Source organism: Myodes glareolus, chromosome 4, assembly GCF_982192425.1.
Source record: "Myodes glareolus chromosome 4, mMyoGla1.1, whole genome shotgun sequence".
NCBI lineage: Eukaryota > Metazoa > Chordata > Mammalia > Rodentia > Cricetidae > Myodes > Myodes glareolus.
Genome location: NC_142029.1, coordinates 1,226,036 through 1,244,321, shown reverse-complemented (window position 1 = coordinate 1,244,321; position 18,286 = coordinate 1,226,036). Strand labels below are relative to the sequence as shown.

At 50.0% G+C, this 18,286-nt stretch overlaps 1 protein-coding gene across 3 annotated transcripts in view; it reads right to left on the bottom strand.

The window, feature by feature from the left end:
* Nucleotides 1–18,286, bottom strand: part of Zdhhc3 (zDHHC palmitoyltransferase 3) — a 46,648-nt gene that overhangs the window by 6,134 nt on the left and 22,228 nt on the right. For 2 of the 3 annotated variants that reach the window (XR_015001718.2, XM_048423594.3), the window contains exons 3-6: nt 15,407–15,531; nt 10,517–10,613; nt 9,857–9,938; nt 7,571–7,701 (exon numbers count right to left, since the gene is read on the bottom strand). Coding sequence is in view for 2 of the 3 variants with exons in the window: in XM_048423594.3 (XP_048279551.1) it covers nt 7,571–7,701; nt 9,857–9,938; nt 10,517–10,613; nt 15,407–15,531 (435 nt within the window). In the remaining variant the exon portion in view is untranslated. Of the gene's footprint in view, nt 1–4,495; nt 6,052–7,570; nt 7,702–9,856; nt 9,939–10,516; nt 10,614–15,406; nt 15,532–18,286 lie in introns of those variants that run through there. The other variant, XM_048423596.3, reaches the window with a different exon arrangement.

Here is an 18,286-nt window from a genome sequence, read left to right as displayed (position 1 = left end):
CACAGAGATTTGCTTGCCTCTGCCTCCCGAGTGCTGGGATTAAGACATGCCCAGCTATTTTTTTTTAAAGTTTTTTTTTTTTTTTTAAGATAAGGTTTCTCTGTGTAGCTCTGGCTGCCCTGGAACTAACTCTAGACCAGGCTGGTCTCAACCTCAGAGATCTGCCTCCCAAGTGCTGCGATTAAAGGCGTGCACTACCACTGTCCAGCCCTGTATCTTTCCTTTTAAAATTATTTTCTTAAAAAAGAAAGGAATTTTTTTTTGTTGATGTTATGGTTATAAGATGTTTATCTCTGGCACTGAGTGTCATAGAGAAGATACATAATTTTTATAAGTGAAATTATTTCACAATGAAAAGTTTAAACAAATGTCAAAAAGTTTATGGCAGATTTTGTTCTATAACATGGAACACGGAATTGATATGGGAAGCTGAGGACTGGAGTGTACAGCAATGCAGACTAATTTTAGAAATCGGAACCGTGTGGGCTGGCAGCCACCCAGCGACCCGTGTGGTAATCATGGGGGAGCAGTTTGCAGAGGAACCCACCATGGAACTGTTTCCCTAGCAAATGGTGTCTGTTTCTGTGGATTTGTTCACATTTCATGTTTTCACCATGGAGCAAACATTAATTTTATATAATCACAACAAGAATCACGACAGATGAGATTTTTAGCACCCCTTGCAAACCGTGCACACAGGCACAGGCTTCACTTGGCAGCCTCTGGCCACACCTTCCTTGCAGGCAGCAGTGACAATGCATTCTCAGGGTCCCTGCACCCCTGCCTGGCGATCTCCTGCAGTCAAGAAGAGCTGGGACACTACACTGTGATGACACCCACCTGAGAATTCTCAGCAGAGGTCTGTCAGGCTGAGACAGCAGCCCAAGCTTGGCTGGAAGGTTATGCAGAAATAGGACCAACCTTTTTTCTACCCACCAGGTGTTTTCCCCATTCTCTGACAAAGACTCACTTTGCCCATGTGGACAAGCAGGATTGCCACCGTCCAGTGGTGTGTTAGGATAACGGGCCTGTGTGCTGACATTCCTTAGCAGCTAAGAGAACAGACATCAGGAGTGTCGGTTGAGTCTAGAGAGGAAATAGCCTAAATAAATGGATGCAAAAAGCAGGCTCGAGGCTATCTTTCTAGGAGTCACGGAGTCCAGAAGGCTCATGGGTGTGTACCCATGTCTCAGGCTCAAGAGAAGACTGAATCACTCAGCAGGCACTGGGTTTCACCTGCACGTATGGGGAGTGTGATCCGTGAACTCACAACACCCCAGCATGAAAACAGGAGGCCAAAGACTACTAGGGGAGGCAGAGACGCCAAGGCTTGTGAGACTGTTGGAATCAGACTCCAGTGTCGGCAGAGGAGTTGGACAGCACCCCACAGCAGGCTCTCTAGAGCTGGCCGGATGACACTAGCTCACATCCCCTTACTGAAGCCCACAGTAGTACACCTCTTCCTGTTGTGTCCCGTAACACACACATATTCACAACCAAAAGCCTTTCAAACACCATTCAGCAGGTAATATATTTAAAAATGGGTTTTGCTGGGCATGGTGGTAAGTCTTGGCACTCAGGAGGCAGAGGCAGGTGGATCTCTGTAGGTTTAAGGCTAACAGAGACACCTTGTCTCAAACCTACCCCTCAACAAGACAAGTTTTTAGAACATAGATGACCCAGACTGGACAAGCCCGGCTCCAGAGAAGCTGTTACACACCCAGAAAGCAAGCCCCGAACCACTCTACCTTCTGCATTTTCATCCAGTGCTTGCAGAGACCATGAGAGAGAAACTAGGGCCCAGGGAGACTGTCCACACCCGTCGTTTGGCGTGGGCAGGAACACGCTGAAGAATTCCAGGCACCCTTTATTCCACTTTCCCCAGAGGGTTTCTGGGCTGCCACCCCTGCAGTACTCATTATTCTTCCTGGTTTGCATTGTTCACGGAAGAGGAGAGTAAGGGTCTGGGGCCTCTGCTTCACGTGTATTAACAGTCAAGGACAGAGAGGGGTCCCGGCCTCTCTTCTTTAAGCCGTAACTTTCTTCTGAGGGTGAAGGTCCTGGTTTGGGGGAGTGTGCTGCTCGGTGGCTTCTTTCCTTTTCTCTTTGGAATAGGGTTTCACTGTGCCCCCTAGGCTGGTCTTGAACCACATTCCCGTCCTAACCTCCTGAGTGTTGGGACTACACTATGCCTGGCTCTTTACAAATTCTTTTTTTGAGAGCTAGGGTCTCATGTACCACAGGCTAACCTTGAATTGACCCTCTTGCCACGACTTCTGAACCTGTTGGGATTAAACATGCTTGCCTTCATATAGTCAAGAATCAGCCCCATGAGAGATGAAGCCACAGTGGAAAATGAAAACCTGCCCATGGCGGGGCTACTCAAGCACTGTGGGTCTGGAGAACTCACTAGACGCTCCTCACGGGAAGGTTGGTTCCTTGGTTTTATCCTTCTGCTGGCTCTTCAGTAAAGGTGCCTTGGTCAACACAGGCTGGCACGGAATGTTTAAGGATCGCCAGAGGCTGTTTTATACATTCCAGGTTTCCTTGGCATTCATTTGTAGGAGAGGCCACACGTAACAGAGTGGAAGTCATTGGTCAGTGGTTGATCAGTGCGAGCACCTGCTGGTCTTGGCTATCACGTCCCACGTAGTGGGCAGCAACAGCACCCATTACCACCAGCATCAGAGCTAACCTGGAGCCTCATCCCTGTAACTCTGAATCATTGTGTCCCTTGGGTAGTTCAACATTTGAAGCTGATACGCTTTGCTTAGAAAAAACAGGAACAGAAAACTTATTAGTCTGGTTTGGAGAATTCCAGCCCATCCCCCTGGAGTGGGACAGTCTGTGATACCAGTCTTGCATGGGCATCCCTTAATAAACATTTGGTAGTTTGTCTCATTTGGAAGGTTTCTTGTCAGGACATGAAGTGGCTGGGCCAGACTGAGCAAAGGTCGGCTATCCGTTAGCCCCTGTAAGGTCCAAGTGTCACAGTTTCTCGTCAGGACATGAAGTGGCTGGGCCAGACTGAGCAAAGGCCAGCTATCCGTTAGCTTCTGTAAGGTCCAAGTGTCACAGTTTCTCGGCAGGACATGAAGTGGCTGGGTCAGACTGAGCAAAGGCCAGCTATCCGTTAGCTTCTGTAAGGTCCAAGTGTCACAGAGACGATGGCATCGAGGAGAGGCCCAGCACACATTTCTGCTTTTGTACCCTGCATACATGTCACCAAGCCCGTGTAAACACACAGATATGATATCAGAGATGGACAAGAACATGGTATCACCCAGCCCAACCGGCCATGTCTTCTTCACTCCTACCTTCCAGAGTTCCCATTCTGAAATACAGGAAATGTAGGCTCCCTTACCAGTGGGGACTACTGAGAAAGAAACTCTTACTATATCTGAAGAAGCCGACACACATGCCGTGGTCACTGCACGCTCAGAGAAAGTGAACTAGGACACACACAGGCCACCCTGGCCTAGTCCTACCTTGAGTCCCCTTTGCTTTAGTGTGAGCACTGGGGCTTGGACTAATTCAGAATAGAAAAAAAATGAGACCTGGGATGCCAGGTGGGAGCAACCTTGTTAAGAGGGTGAACTTTAGTTTCAGGATTCAAACTCCTGTAGCACCACCTACTGCATTCCCTAAGAACTGCATGGGGAAAGCAATGACCAAAAATGTCCTACAAAAAATGTCCTTGAAGGCGATTTCCCAAGTTCCAGTCTTGAGAGGGAAAGTGTGTGTGTGTGTGTGTGTGTGTGTGTGTGTGTGTGTGTGTGCGTGTGTGTGTGTGAGAGAGAGAGAGAGAGAGAGAGACAGACAGACAGACAGACAGACAGTGACAGCAGAAACCACAGCTGTAGTGTTGCTGCCTGCTGCCCAGTGGGTCCATCCTGAGTATTTGAGCACGGCTAGACCATTCTAACCTACTGAACCTGGAATAGGCCACACCTCTTTCATATATATCTAGAAAACTATAAATAAAATTTAAAAGGTACCTGGAAAATAAATGCTATGAACTTGATCTAAAAAAGCTTATATATGTAAATATATACAATTATGTGCAAAATTAAACATACACCCACATACACACATCCAGCCCCCTGGATATCCACCTAAGCAGCACAGCAGATGCAAGTCAAAGCCAAATGAGGTCAGGAAGGTGGCCAAGCCATCGGTTAAATGCCCAGGGTGGTCTCATCTGTCATCGCCTGATGCCACCAGCAAGAACCCCACAGCAGCACGCTGGAACTGTGGGCAGGGACGCTAGGTACTTTCTGTTGGCTCAGTTTTGCTCTCCGCTGGGCAGGCTCTGGCTTAGACTCTGGAGAGCTTGGCATCCTGAGGTCACAGAGCACCCAGCCAACACATACACAGCACTGACCTCAGAAAGGTCAGCAATACTCTTTAAGAACAAAACCCAACTCCCTCACCTGGCAGCCCGATGCCACCCACCCTTCTGCACAGACCCCGGGGAGACAGTGGAGCAGAAACAGAGGTTTGGAAAAGGTTTATTGCATTGTTTCCATGTGGAAGCACTGGCAGAGTTGGGAAGCGGCAGAATGTTCCGCTGACTTCTGAAAAAATCACAGGGCTATGTCAACTTTCCTCCTACCCAGGACTAGAGTGAAAAACCTTATCCCACCCCCACCCCAAGCAAAAGCTACAAAGGGAGTTCTGTGGTGAGTGCTTTAAAACCCACTGGCGTGGAGGACTTCACGGTGCTCGTGGTCTAAGTGGGATGTAGTGTTCAAGAGGGGTTTTCTCTCAGCACCTCCTGCATCCCCTGGTCCTTCTCCAGCTCAGGACCAGCTCTGGCCTCCGAGACTGCACCGGGAACTGCCTTCTGACGGGAAAGCGCGTCTGTGTGGTGGGCTGAGGAGCAGGTGTGGGGAGGCTACCTGGTAACTCTAAGAACGGCCTAACATCTACAAACCATCTCCCAGGAGAAACACAAGTAAGATACAGGTCTGTGCACATTTAGAGGGCTTTAAACTCCAGAAAATATATGCTCATGGCAGACTTAAAAATGAGATGATCCTGATAGCTGGCCTGTCTGTTTCCCTCAGAATGAACATAGCTTGATTGACAACTTGCTGGGAATGGGCGGGAACTGGAGTAGGAAGTAGTTGTAACACAGGTCAAGTGTAGCTTGCCTGAAACAGTTTTTCGTCTTGTGATTGTATAAGGCATTTTTGAACTGGAAAACAGCTCTCCTTCATAGTCTTCCAAAAAGTCAGAGGGACATAGTTGCTAATTCAGAATACAGAGACCCCTTACCTCTCCCACCTCATCCAAATCATTTTGCACAGCCGTGCCCATCAAGTACAAGGCTGGCAATTAATTTTGAAAATGAGGCGAACTGTGTTCACTTGGGCGCAGGAAGCCACTTCAGAAGGGCCCTTCTGAAGGCTCCAGCACGTCTTGCCATTCTTAGGCCTCTAGGGCTTAGCATCATCTTCAGTGAGGTCCTGAGTCCCGCGGGTGCCAGTACTGCCTGGGGGGCAGGAGGCGGGCAGGGCCCTCTTGGCTTCCCTACTGGACCAGTTCATCCATGCACAGCATCAGGGGTTCAATTAGTAGAAGGGGCAGGGCCTGGGCAGCACCCTCGACGTTAGTTGTGCTGACAGACAGCAGAGAGGAGAAAGAGGCCAGAGAAGTGATTTCAAAAGGAAAGAGCAGCTTCATCCGTCAAAAAATTGAAAAGATGATTTTTTTTTTAAAAAATAAAACATGGGGACTTTTTTTTCTCTGCAATGCTCAGCCATTTTTCTGGAGACATAAAAAAGTTTTAAGAGTAGTCACTTTGTTTTGCTTTTGGCCTAAATGTTCATGAGAGCAGATGGGACGGTGCCATGATGGGGCCTGAGTGGCAATGCTGGTCAGGGTCCTTCAGACCACATACTGGTACGGGTCTGCCTTCCCTTGGTCTGGTGTGGCAAAGGGGCTGGCCCAGCCTAGAGAGAAAGGGTGGCCAAAAACAGCTTTCATGTTCATCCACTTTGTTTTTTTAGCCCATCTTCTCTCTTCCTTTTTCAATTGTTCTATTCCCTGAAAACAAGAACAATCACACTTTCAGTCAAGTGCCCCTCTGCTATGGCTTTAGGAGAGACGTCCACATGCCTCCGATGACCAGTGAACACTTCTTTGTCAAAGCCGTAAAGCTACCTACATAATGCAGCTTTCTTCTGTCTCTCGTAAGAGCATCACACATTTAGAAGCTCCCAAGGAGGAAGGGGCAATGAGCTCTCAGCAGGCACCCGGGCCACTGCCGCCAACAAGACTGACACCATCTAGTCAAAGGGTTTACACGCCAGACCTGAGTCCTTGCTGCATCAAGAAGGGCTCCGAGCACCTCTGTATGCAAAGGCTTTGGTGCAGGAGCCCGAAATTCTGACAACCAACTGTGGCTGTTGGTGCGGGAACGATGAACAGGAGAGCTGAAGCTACAATGGCTACTTTGCAGAAAAAAAAAAAAAAAGAAGAAGAAGAAGAAGAAGAAGAAAAGAAAGATGGAGCAGCAGCTAAAGGGACGGCTCTGGTGCAGTCTCACAGCCCAGAGGTCCAGGAAGCGGCCACTGGGCAGTATGGGAAGACAGGTGAGACAGCGAGAGGCAGGTGGTAAGGAAAACAATTACCCCAAGAGGAAGGAGGAATTAGCGCAGGTTAGAGGGAAAGGGGTCACAGTGAGGAGGAAGGAGGTCTTCCCAGCGCTCCCTCAGCGAGGAGCGTGGAGGCCAAGGCAGTTCTCACAGCCAGCGCCACTTTCCCTGCCAAGTCCCAGGGAAAAATACAAGATAAAACAAACACCAGGGACGGGGAAGAGAGTTTTCTTTCCCTCCTTCAAACAGAGCTGCTGAGAGCAGGGGCTGTTGTCTGTCTGCTGTCTGCCACGAGGGGATGGGGCAGCCCATGTGCTCACAGCCTAGGGACCTGGGAAGACATCAGTTAAAGAGGATGATGCTCTCCCCATGAGCCACAGGCCTTTTGTTTCTTTTCAACACAATTCTCTTTAGGGACAGTCTTGATGAAGAACAGCTAGGACCAGGCTGTCAGTTTGCCTTTGCTCCCACAACATGCTCTGGGCACCTGAAGTCGTGAAGAAGCCGCTCTTCATCCAGTATGAAGAGCACGGGGCCCCTAGACCAAGCTCAAAGTTTCTAACTGGGGAGGTGGTGGGCAGCGCTCATGAAGCCAGGAGCAAGCAGGAGGCTGAACACAAGTCCCTGATTCTTCTGCACACTCAACTAAGGTGCTGCCCACCTTATCCTCCAAAACCCAAGGCACAAAAGTCAAGAAACACTACATCACAGCCACTTCAGAGCTCCTGCACATCTCTGCAAGGCCAGGAGCTACTGTAGCACAAGAAGCGGGTGGGCGAGGACAAGAAGGCTCACAGCAGATCCGTCCCCTGGATCTAATCATGACACCAGCTCTAGAAGCTGATGCCTAGAGCCTTGCTGGGAAGTGCAGACCCTGGCAGAATGCCCGATGGGGCACAATATGTGGTAAAGAAGGCAACCTCTGGCTAGGGCTGCAGACAGGACCATTCCCACGTGACCCTGCTTACCGTCTCATCTGTGCAGATGGAGTGCACTTGGGTCCCGAACATCACTGAAGTGAAGATGAGGAAGAGCAGCGCCTCAAAGCACAGCAGGATGAGCAAGATGACGGTGGTGGGAGGCGAGAAGGAGCTGCACTCTGCAAGGAAAGCGGCACAGGGATTGGGATGGCTACACGGCTCCCTGCTCCACCCCACCAAGCTCCCACCCTGCCTCCGAGTTCTACTTTTTGACCTCTTACTCCTTCAAGGAGTCCCCAAGAGACTTGGCAGCCTGCTAGATGGAGGAGCTGGCTGTGGGTTACTATCTGCCTGGCCCTGAGTGCTGAGGGGTTCTGGGAAAAAGTAGGGCCCTCAAGTCTGACAGTCATGGGTAGGGGACAAGAGCCTGACCATGAGCTTCATGATGGCCCTAACACTCTGCACTAGCCTGCCATTCCTACCCCTTCTACGTGGAAATGGAATCACACCCTTTCTTCCTTACCTGACATCTACCTCTCCCACTACACCTCCAGGCAGCAAGTAACTTTCTCTTACTGCCATACAATCAGTTTTGAATGCTGCCCAACCATAGGTGTCTGGGCGTGAAGCTCAGGCATCCTGAGATATACATTCCCCTCAGCACAGGTAAATGGATAAGAAGTGAAAATAGAACATCTGTATAGCTTACTTCAGCTGTGTGGTGTGTGTGTCTGAGTGTGTGTGCACGTGTGTGTGTGTGCCAGCATGCACACACATAAAAGACAGCGGTCACTCCCTTCTCAGCTGCACTGTTACAGGGCAAAGCCAGGGAGGTTCACCATTCCTTCCCTTCTTGCCCCAGGCTCTGAAAATTCCAATTAGGATTTGGAATGGTAGGATCCAGGTCCCAGGAGTGTAGAACTCCCCAACTCAGAGTACCCAGTTCCTTGAATTCTCTTAAACAAAATCTATTATGGGCTCAACAGCTTAACCAGAGCCAAGCAAGGATGACATTAACTATTAATCATGGGCAATTTTCCCAATTTTACTGCCCTAGGAATGGGTGTCTGGAGTCCACTCCATTAGGAATCTGGCTGGGAGGACCTTGTACACTGGAGGCAGCAGACTAGGTTTGAACTGTAGATCCTCTTTTCAGGTGAGAGGTTTCAGGACTATTTCATACTCTGACCCCCCAGCTTTTGTATATAAAGGAGGGGCACTCTCCTATCCTGGGGCTCATAGGGTTTCAACAAAGCAATGCTCAAAATGCTCCCTGCATGTTGCCTGGCTCCCAGCGGGCTCTAACTGTCCTGTCAGCACCACTGCCAAGTCACCGCTGTGACAGTCTGGGCCTGACACAGGAAGGAGGTTTGTGATGACAAAATGACCTCACTGAACTCCCTCTATCAAGTTGCCAAGGCCATACCTGAACTGGCCTGGACTGCCAGGGCTGGCGGAGTGCAAGCACTTGCACAATGCTCACCAAGTGAGCAGGAACAGCTGGATTCACTTGGTTCTGCAGATGGTATCTTGCTGTTCCTGCCCCCCTCTCAAAACTGCGGTGGACAAGGAGAGGGCCAAAAGGCGGAGACGTGGAAAGAGGAGGGCACTCACCGATGGCAGAACTGGGGAGCAGCTCCTGCTTGGGACATCTGCCTTGCAGATTCTGAGTGAAAGCTCTAGCCCAGCATGTAGCTGCTTGTTACTTTCTGCTCTCCCACTCCCCATTTCTCCTGCAGTCTCTGGCTAAGCTCCCTTCCTCAGCATCTGCACATTTAGATGGGGTACGTGTGAAACAGGGAGATACTGTCTACGATCTTAATCTAAGTATCAAGACAAGCAATCTGAAAACAACAACAACAACATACACATACACACACACAAAGAAAAACAAACACAAATCCTCTATGCCCTAGGCAAAAAGTTAAAAACTGCTCTCTGGGAGACTGGGGTAAAACATCCTTGGTTACAGTGCCCTGTTAGAGCTAGGAGAAGAGTGCCTGCCTGCTGCGGCCCTGGGTTTCAACCCTAGCAGTGACGAGAGTAAAACAAGTGCCCTGCAGACCCAGACCCAAGTGTCTCCTCCCTGCCTCCTTAGGAGCCTGGCCTCTGCTCACTTAGGGCCTGTGAGCATCTCTGGGACATGCTCAGTCTGCTGCCTGTCCAAACTGAAGGGGTTGTTTTTTGTCTCTTACAACCTGATCAGTCAGTAGGCTTTCGGAAGAGCTAATAAAATAAGGCCGGGCCTGGTACTGCAAAGGGGATAGAGGCCCCCACACCACTCAGGTTCTATACCTTCTCTACAGCAGGAAGAAATACCCCAGAAATACTTACTTGTCCAGTCTTCTTCAAAGCAATGCAGGAAGTGGAATCCCACCATGATGAGGGCGTGCAAGGAAATGAGAGCTATGTACATCTGAAACAGGAAAGCAGTGCTGAGCCATTGTTGGGAGAACGGCCTAACTGTGCTGTCTCCTTGAACATGTGCTATGGGAACACTTTGCTAGGCTAAGGCCAGAAAAGTATCTGTGATTCCTCCAGTCCACCGACCCACTACTTTCCTTTTTGGAGTGGGAAGGCATCAGCCATTCATTAGGAATCTGTGGAACCAGAACAGATGCACAGCCTAAACACAAACAGGACTCGGGCTGTGTGGGGCACATACGACCTGCTGCTGCTTCTAACCAAAAGGGTCAGAGCGCCAACTATCTGCACCTACCTGGGCTCCGAGCTTGAGGTCACCAGCAACACTGCCTTCTTTAGGGACTAATGCCTGAGTGAAACCCAGAACACAACGCTTGCCTCCAGCTACGCAAACCAAACTTGCTTTCTACATGCACAAGCGAAGAGCACTTGTGGAGCCAGGGAGATCCAGCCATGTGGGCAGGCAGTGTTCTCAACAGCAGCAAAGACTGCACAGAGTGCTGACATTCTCCAAAGAATAAGAGTCCCATTGCCTCGTGGAGGCAGGGCGGAATTCAGAAGTTGACTTACTGTAAACAGGACAAAGTACTTCTGGTTGTTCTCGCCGACACAGTTGTTGACCCAAGGACAGTGGTGGTCCATCTTGCGAATGCACCGTTTACAGACACTGAAATGACCATAATTCAGACTCAGCAGGAAAAAATCACCATACACAGTCTGAAACAAGCACTGCACAGTAACAAACCAGCAGGCACCGGGGAATACCAGACTCCAGCTCCCACCTCTGGGCACCAGGAGAAATTCACAGGGTTTGTGCTAGAAGATGTCTGGAAGGCAGAATGAGGGCCTCCAGGGTCAGGTCACTCTTCACAAGGGGTCAGAAGTTGGGAACATTCTTCCGAGGCGTCTGCACACATTAACAGGCTAGAACTGACCCAGGCAAGAGGTTGTCTGCAGCCTCACGGAACTTAGCTGGGTTTCCTGAGGAGGCCAAGTACGATGAGTTTGGGTAATGTTACTGTAGGACAGGATATAGGGGAGGGGGCAGGAGTTATAGATGCTCTACCAAGCACTAGCAGAGATGGAATGCATTTTTTCAGGCTGTAGGAACTGTAGAAGCTTGGTAGACTTGGTAGCCACACTAGTGGGTTCCTATCAGTTTGCCTTACATGAAAAGCTTCATATTGCTCTTGTTCTTCTCCATCTTCAAGGGCCTCTCATGACACAGGCAACATTCAGAAATGCTAGCCTGGTCCCATGATCTCCGGGAGCAGGAAGCCCTACATGGATGCAGAAGGACCAGCACCTGTACCACTGGTCTGTCTGCTCTGCCTCTTCTGTTACCAGTTCTAAAAATACGCGTGGACACACATGGGAATTATGTACATGATACATTGGTGAATACTTTCTCCCCTCAGAACAAGGTTTCTCTGTGTACTCCTGGAACCTGCTCGTAGACCAGGTTGGCCTCAAACAGAGACCCTGTGCCTTTGCCTCCCGAGTGCTAGGATTAAAACTGTGTGTCACCACACCTGGCCTTCTCACACTCCATTTTAAAGCAGACAGGTGGTGCAGAGCAGCTGCGTCCCCGGCCTCTGCTCCCCATGGATGGAGTCACCCACTATATCCTACTTCTCATCTTACAGGCCTGTCTTCCCCATAAAGAGAGCTCTAGGGTCCTTAATGCTCTTTTCACCTGGGAAATAAACTCCCGGAGAGCATCTCTCCTTGCCTAGGCTCCTGAGCAGGCCCTCTTCCACCCTGCTTATTTCTAGGGAGACTTTAGGTACATGCCTGAGGCTCTGCAGGCTACAGAGATTTTATAGCAAACCATGCTGAGCACTATGGAGAGACCAGGTGTGGACGAGCAGGAGGCGAGGTTTCACAAGGGGCTAAGGGGCACTGGGCAACCAGGTCAGACAAACACTTGAGGGACAGGAAGTGACTGTAGCACTTGAGGGTTGCATAAGCGGGCGGGGCCAATGTTTCCTGCTCTCAAGGGCATGAAGTGCCAAAGCAGCACTTCTTGTCTTCTTGGGCTAGAGGGTTTCACTCAGGGAAGGCAGGGCTCTGGAGGGCTGTGGAGGCTGAGGGTGAAGCAACAGTCACTGGAAACATCAAATGCTCTCTATGGGGTATTTCCGGTGCCGTGGTCTCGAGATCTCCCTCACTCCTATCTTTTACACCACTGCTTTAAAAACCAGTGGGTCTCGTCCCTTCTTTCTACCACTTCCTTGCCACTTTTCAGCACCCAACTCTGAGGAGACATTCACAAGCTCTTTGGCTTACATGCATTAACACGTCTACTCGTGGGTTGTGTTCCATCTCCGGGAGGCGTAAGGACCCATCTTTGTTGTGTAGCCTTTAAGCAGCCAGCATAAGCTCTCTGACCTATCCTGGGTGCTGACCAACATTAGACATAACCATGTCACCCAGAACTACCTCTCCTTATAGCACCCCTCACCACATTGTCATAGGTCCACCTGCCCTGTGTGGGCGGAGACACTCTGAGCTTAGAGCTACTTCTCGCCCACCACCACAAGCTAGGGTTGAACCCAAGGCTTAGCCTGGCTGGGTCTGAGCATGAAGGCCAGAGCTTAGACAAGATAAGCAGACCTAGAAAAATGGGTGAAACCACAATGGAGCAGAGTGAGAGACCTTGGGAGTCCTGGTTTCATATATAAACTTTCATTACCCACCTCACTGACTGACAAAATTGTAGGCAAACAAACAGCATCCTACACTCTAGACCAAAACAGTTCTGAAGTGACAGTGTAGGCAAGGGAAGGGTGAAGAAACAGGCCGTCCACACCCATCTGGACCATCACCCTGGTCCTCAGTGAACACCAGGTCACATGAAGACATGTGCGGTGACTGAGGACTGAAGAGTAAGCAGCAGGAGTCCGTGCAGGGCTCAGCCTTAGTGGACGCGGATCAAAGGGAGCACAGAGTGTGCGGCCCAACCAAGGCCAGGCTTGGCCTCCCCTGGGAACCTATCACATAAGCCCAAGACCTTGGCTCTACATTAACCCACACAGGGTTTTCACACGCTTCCCTGGTCCTTACAAATAGGAGGACTCAAACAGAATGAAAATCGCCTGGGGCTATAAGGCTGCTCCTGGAGGGAAAGGCCCTGTAGAAGGCCGCAGCCACATTCTCCATTATCAAGATGGCGCTGACATCCGGCTTCACCACCAGGTGAACGCACATGTGCTCGGTAATTTCCCACTGAGTCCCCGCCTACTCCCGAGGCATCACCTGGGATTATGGACAATTGACCAATCCAAGAGTGACACGTCCGAAGCAGGGTCTGTTTCCTATATAAGGGATGGGTTCCATCTTATCTGGGTCTCCGCCATGTTGGCTGATGCTCGCTCTCCCAAGGGGCATTAAAGCTATTTCTGCAGTAGGATCCTGTGTCCCGCGTGGTTCTTGCAGGCGAGACGGTAGCGCGGGACAAAGGCCCACCTACAGAAGCAGGGCTAGGAGGCAGACTATAATCAGTAGTTTTCAGCCTGTGGGTAGCTATCCCTTGGAGCAGGTGTCATCCCTTGGAAGGAGTGTTGAAGGACCCTTTCACAGGGGCTGCACATCAGAGACTTACGTTAAGATTCATTACGAGAAAAATTACAGTTATAAAATAGCAGTGAAAATAATTTTATGGTTGGGTGTCACCACAACATGAGGGCTGTAGCATTTGGAAGGATGAGAACCATTGCTCTAGGTGGAAAGTTTGTGTGTAGCTACAATCCCCACCAGAGCTCTGGGAATAGAGGCTATAATATCAACCTCTACAGACTCCACCAGGAGCAGAATGCAGAAATAGGTGTATGTGTGGCCCTCTTCCCAAGGACAAGACAAACACAGCTCTCTAACTGTGACCAGGCAGCAGCCTCTGGGCTAACAGACCATCAAAAAACCCCAATCTAGCTCATGTTTCAGGACCCTGCTTACCCTAACCAGGGTTCTGGGAGAGCCTGGGCCTCCACGCACCACCATGAAACAGCAGCGCACATTTTCTGAGGCAGACACAGGCAATTCAGCACCCCTACTGGGTTACCCTAAACCAGCTCAGGAGCTCTTGCTTTGCTCCAGCTGTTTACTAGCACTTGGGAGCCCACTTTGGGTCACTTTGGGGAGGAGGTGAAGAGGTGTGATAGCTGCAATTGAAGAAAAAAACCACCAGATGCTGGGCTGTAGGGAGGAAAGAGAAAAGAACCACTGTGTGGCAGGAAAGCTGTTTCCTAACAAGGTTAATCCTTTGGTTTCTTGCCCAGCCTTTAGAAACTGCATATCTCTAACCCCCACGCGTGGTTCCATTCACGGGGAGCTTTCACTTACTGCTGGCCACTCACAGCTATTTACATTAAATCCTTAAAATGAGGAAGGAACCAGTCACCCCCGTTTACAGAGGGAAAAGTGTGCCCCAGAGAGAGACAGACTTTGCACTGGCTTAAAACACAACCTCTCCAGCTTCAGAGTCAGGCCTCCAGGGTAGCAAAAGGGTAATAAATGCCATCTCACGTACAAGAAGCAAACCTTAACAGACCTCAGAGGTAATCCAAGACAGAAGTCCTCCGGAAAAGCAAAGCTTCTCAGCCAAACACTCACACTGCTGCCATTGTGTGAATCACTTAAGCTAGAGCCCCACAAGGCCCAAGAACCAGAATGGGCTGGATCCACACCTGTCTCAAGTATCCGCTTGCTCTGTGACCTTAAAGCAGTCAGTCAGCACGAGGCTAGCGTCCCCATCTGGGCATCGCCTGTGCAACAGTACCTGATCTCCAGGGGTGGCCATGAAGGCGGAAATAGGAGTAATAGGAGAGATGGAGGTTCCTGGAACACAGCAGGGGCTGGGGAGTTGACCGATCTGGGTGACAAACAGATGGCTTCACAAGGCAGCACAGGAAAGCCACTCCGTGATCTGTTGCTCAGGCACAATCTCTCTCCCCACAGTGTCTTAGCTAGCAAAGCTCATTCCTCCATGCCCTCCTCACTCCAAACGTACAGCATGTTGTAAAGGGGCCAGATGACATTGCAGGGCTCTGTAATTGGCCGCTTATAGATCCCTTGTAATGAGAAAACGCAATTTTGAGCAAGATGTCTTCTCACCAAGAAGACTCAAAGAATCTTGATGATACAAAGGGAATGCCTGTAACAGCTCAGAGGGAAAAGAGACTTCTGTCTAGAAGCTGCTCCTGTCACAAGCTCTGCAAGTGTTGCTTTAAGGAAAGTCTGAGAGATGTCTCTGTCTTGAGCACTGCACCTCACAGGTTTGCCAAAGCTGTGAGGTTACCAGGAAATCAGGAGTACCTCAGCCTTACAGACACGAAAACAGAGGCTACATCAGGCGTTCCTTGCTCTGTCAAATGCCTTTTCCACCCTAGCGGTCACTCCTTGCCTGGGTGGGACACTCAGCAGTCCCGGTGCCGGCCTGGTGCTGAGGAGAGGCCACGGTACCTGCAGTGGTGGGCCCGGTCGGGTTTGATGCTGCAGCACTTGGGGCACTTGTACACCACCTGCCCAGGCTTCAGCTGAAGGCTCTCGATGAACTCTTTAGTGGCATTTCCTTTGGGCACTGCCCCCTAAGAGAAGAGGGAAGGGATCAGGGTCAGCTGTCACTCTGTACTGGAGGCATACACATGGGCTCTGTGTTCCAAATCACCTCAATACACAGAATTTTCCCAAGAAACTGCACCTAGGTCACACTGACCCCAAGATTAAATTCTTACTTTCATTAGCCAACACCGTTTTTTATCGATCTATTTTCCCCCCTGGGAATATCACGGTAGTACTTTGGCTCACTGACCATTCTGACTTCTGGGAAGAGCTCTTACCTTGGGAGAGTCCACTGGTGAGTGCCCTACCCCACAGCTCACCTCTCTCGTGCCAAAATGTGCTGCCTGACATTCACTGGGTTCTGTTTTGCTTTATTTTATTTTAATTAATTAATTAATTATTTTTTACCTGTGTGACTACTCTGAAGGATGAGCACTCTGTACTCAGTAATAGAAGCCATGGCCCTTGGGTATCTGACATGTTACTCCATGCTGGTAATACACAAATACTTGGTACTCTGGTTCTAGAGTCTGTTGGACTCTGCACCAATCTGGACAGAAGGACAGACAGAATACCAACTTGAACAGGATCTCAATAGCCAGTGCCACCAAGCACCAAGCACCTACCTGGAGCTAAACCCTGGGCTCAACACTCATCACTATGAACTCCTCACATTGTTCTCCTCCCATGTGTCCCCCTCCTGCTTACCTCCCCAACAGGTGCAAGGGTTTATGTGCTGTAGAAGTTACTGTGTTAAGAGATCAGAGGAAGCTGGGCAGTGGTGGTGCACACCTTTGAACCCAGCACTCGGGAAGCAGAAGGAGATGGATCTCTTGAGTTCAAGACCAACCTGGTCTACAGAGTGAGTTCCAGGACAGCCAGGGCTACCCAGAGAAACCCTGTCTCGAAAAACCGAGAGAGAGAGAGAGAGAGAGAGAGAGAGAGAGAGAGAGAGAGGGAGAGAGAGAGAGAGAGAGAGAGAGAGAGATATCAGAGGAAGCAGCAGCCAATAACTCATGACCAGAGCATAGACACTTTAAGATGCTAATGTCTATGGTTGCTAGAAATGGAAGGGCATGCTCCAGGTGGAGCCATGGGAAAGGGGGAACCGTGAGCCCATGCCAGGCCACAGGCAGCTTAGGCCCCTGGGCTCTGTGAGTCAGATAAGGAAATGGACGGACAGAGTGACTATGGATGGTTCACTAAGGGCACCACCAAGTGGACGGGAAACTCATACTGGACATGACAAAGCACACACAGAGTAGAACGAGCTTCAACAGTGGTTGGCGATCACAGGAGGAGAGGAGAGAAGCACAAATGAATGAACTCTCAGCTGCTGGTAAACTTGGAAACCATGCGGTGCCAGAGAGGCTACCCAGGCCCAAGTGCCACACTTGACAGTGGTGTGGCAACAACAGGTGCCACCACTGTGCCTTTGCTTCCTAGTAGGGAGCCAGGATCCACTTATCCAATGCCTGGAATGATGATAAGGGCTGCAGCACACAGGAAGCTTACGGGAGGCCCTTGTGTGCACTTTCCACAGCTGACCGCTCACATCTGGAGTCCAGGACTGCACCAAAGCTGTGGAGCTCGACGGTATGCCCAGACTCTACGCCCAGACTCTAAGCTGTGCAAAGACAGCAAGGAGCAAAGCCTGGACATCTGTGCCACACAACAACTCCAACAGGGCCCAAAAAGGTGGAGGAGGGGGCTTCGCACAGCACCCCCCCCACCCCACGGGTGACAAACTTCAACTGGTCAGTGGGGCAGAAGGGACAAGAACTGATTATCAGGATCTGTCCTATGAGAGAACAGAATGTCAGGAAGGGAAAAATCACTTAGATGCCAAGATGCATGCAACCGTCGTTTGCTTTTGCCGAGAAGGTATTTCACAGGGGACAGACTCGGGCTACAGTGACTGCAGACACTGGGTAAGCAATGGGTCTGTACTGCGAAGAGAGGCTCTGAAGGGAGCTGTAGGGTACAGACACACAGGCAGAGCAGCAGGCCAAGGGAGGACCTAGTGAAGGTACCAGCCCCCAGAATTTGCTATAAACCCTAGAGAGCCCATACCAGAGGAAGTCACTTTGCAAGGGTAATGGGAGCCTCATGCAATATTCTCATTATTGTTTATTAGCCAGCTGGTAATTAGAGCCTTCCTGAAAGTGTGCCTCTCTGGTGTGCTTTCAATTGCACAAACCTCCCAGAAGACTTGTTCCCTTCAGGACAAGACTCCAGCTGTCCAGCCACCTGAGCCAGTCCCAACCAAGGACCAGCTGCTGGCCCCTGGTGAGGACCCCTCCCCACCCCTGTCACCCCAGAATTGGCCATTCCACATTTGTTGGCTTCAGTCTCAGAACTGGAAACTGTTACTCCCTCACAGAGAGGAATTCTGTTTTTTGTTGTTGTTGAGTGTAGTCCCTGTTAGTGCAGGGCATGGGTGGGAACTCGTTGTCTGAGACACTCACCCTCTCTCATCTTTAACCATTTCATGGGAATATCCTGAAGCCTGCAGATCCCTGCAGCCTGCCTATCCAAACACACTGAGTTTTCCTCTCATTTCCAAAGAGATAAATACCTGCTTATGGTTTTTTTAAAAATGACATACAGATAAGAGAAAAGGGAAAACCTCACTTGGTCACCCAAGAGAAGTATTACCCACACTGTGAAGCATATATTAGAGACTTTTCTCTTGGTACACAGTAGGCTATAAATGCTTAAAGCCACAGTTGCAAAATATGCATCAGCCTCATCACAAAGTCAGATAAAACATGGATGACT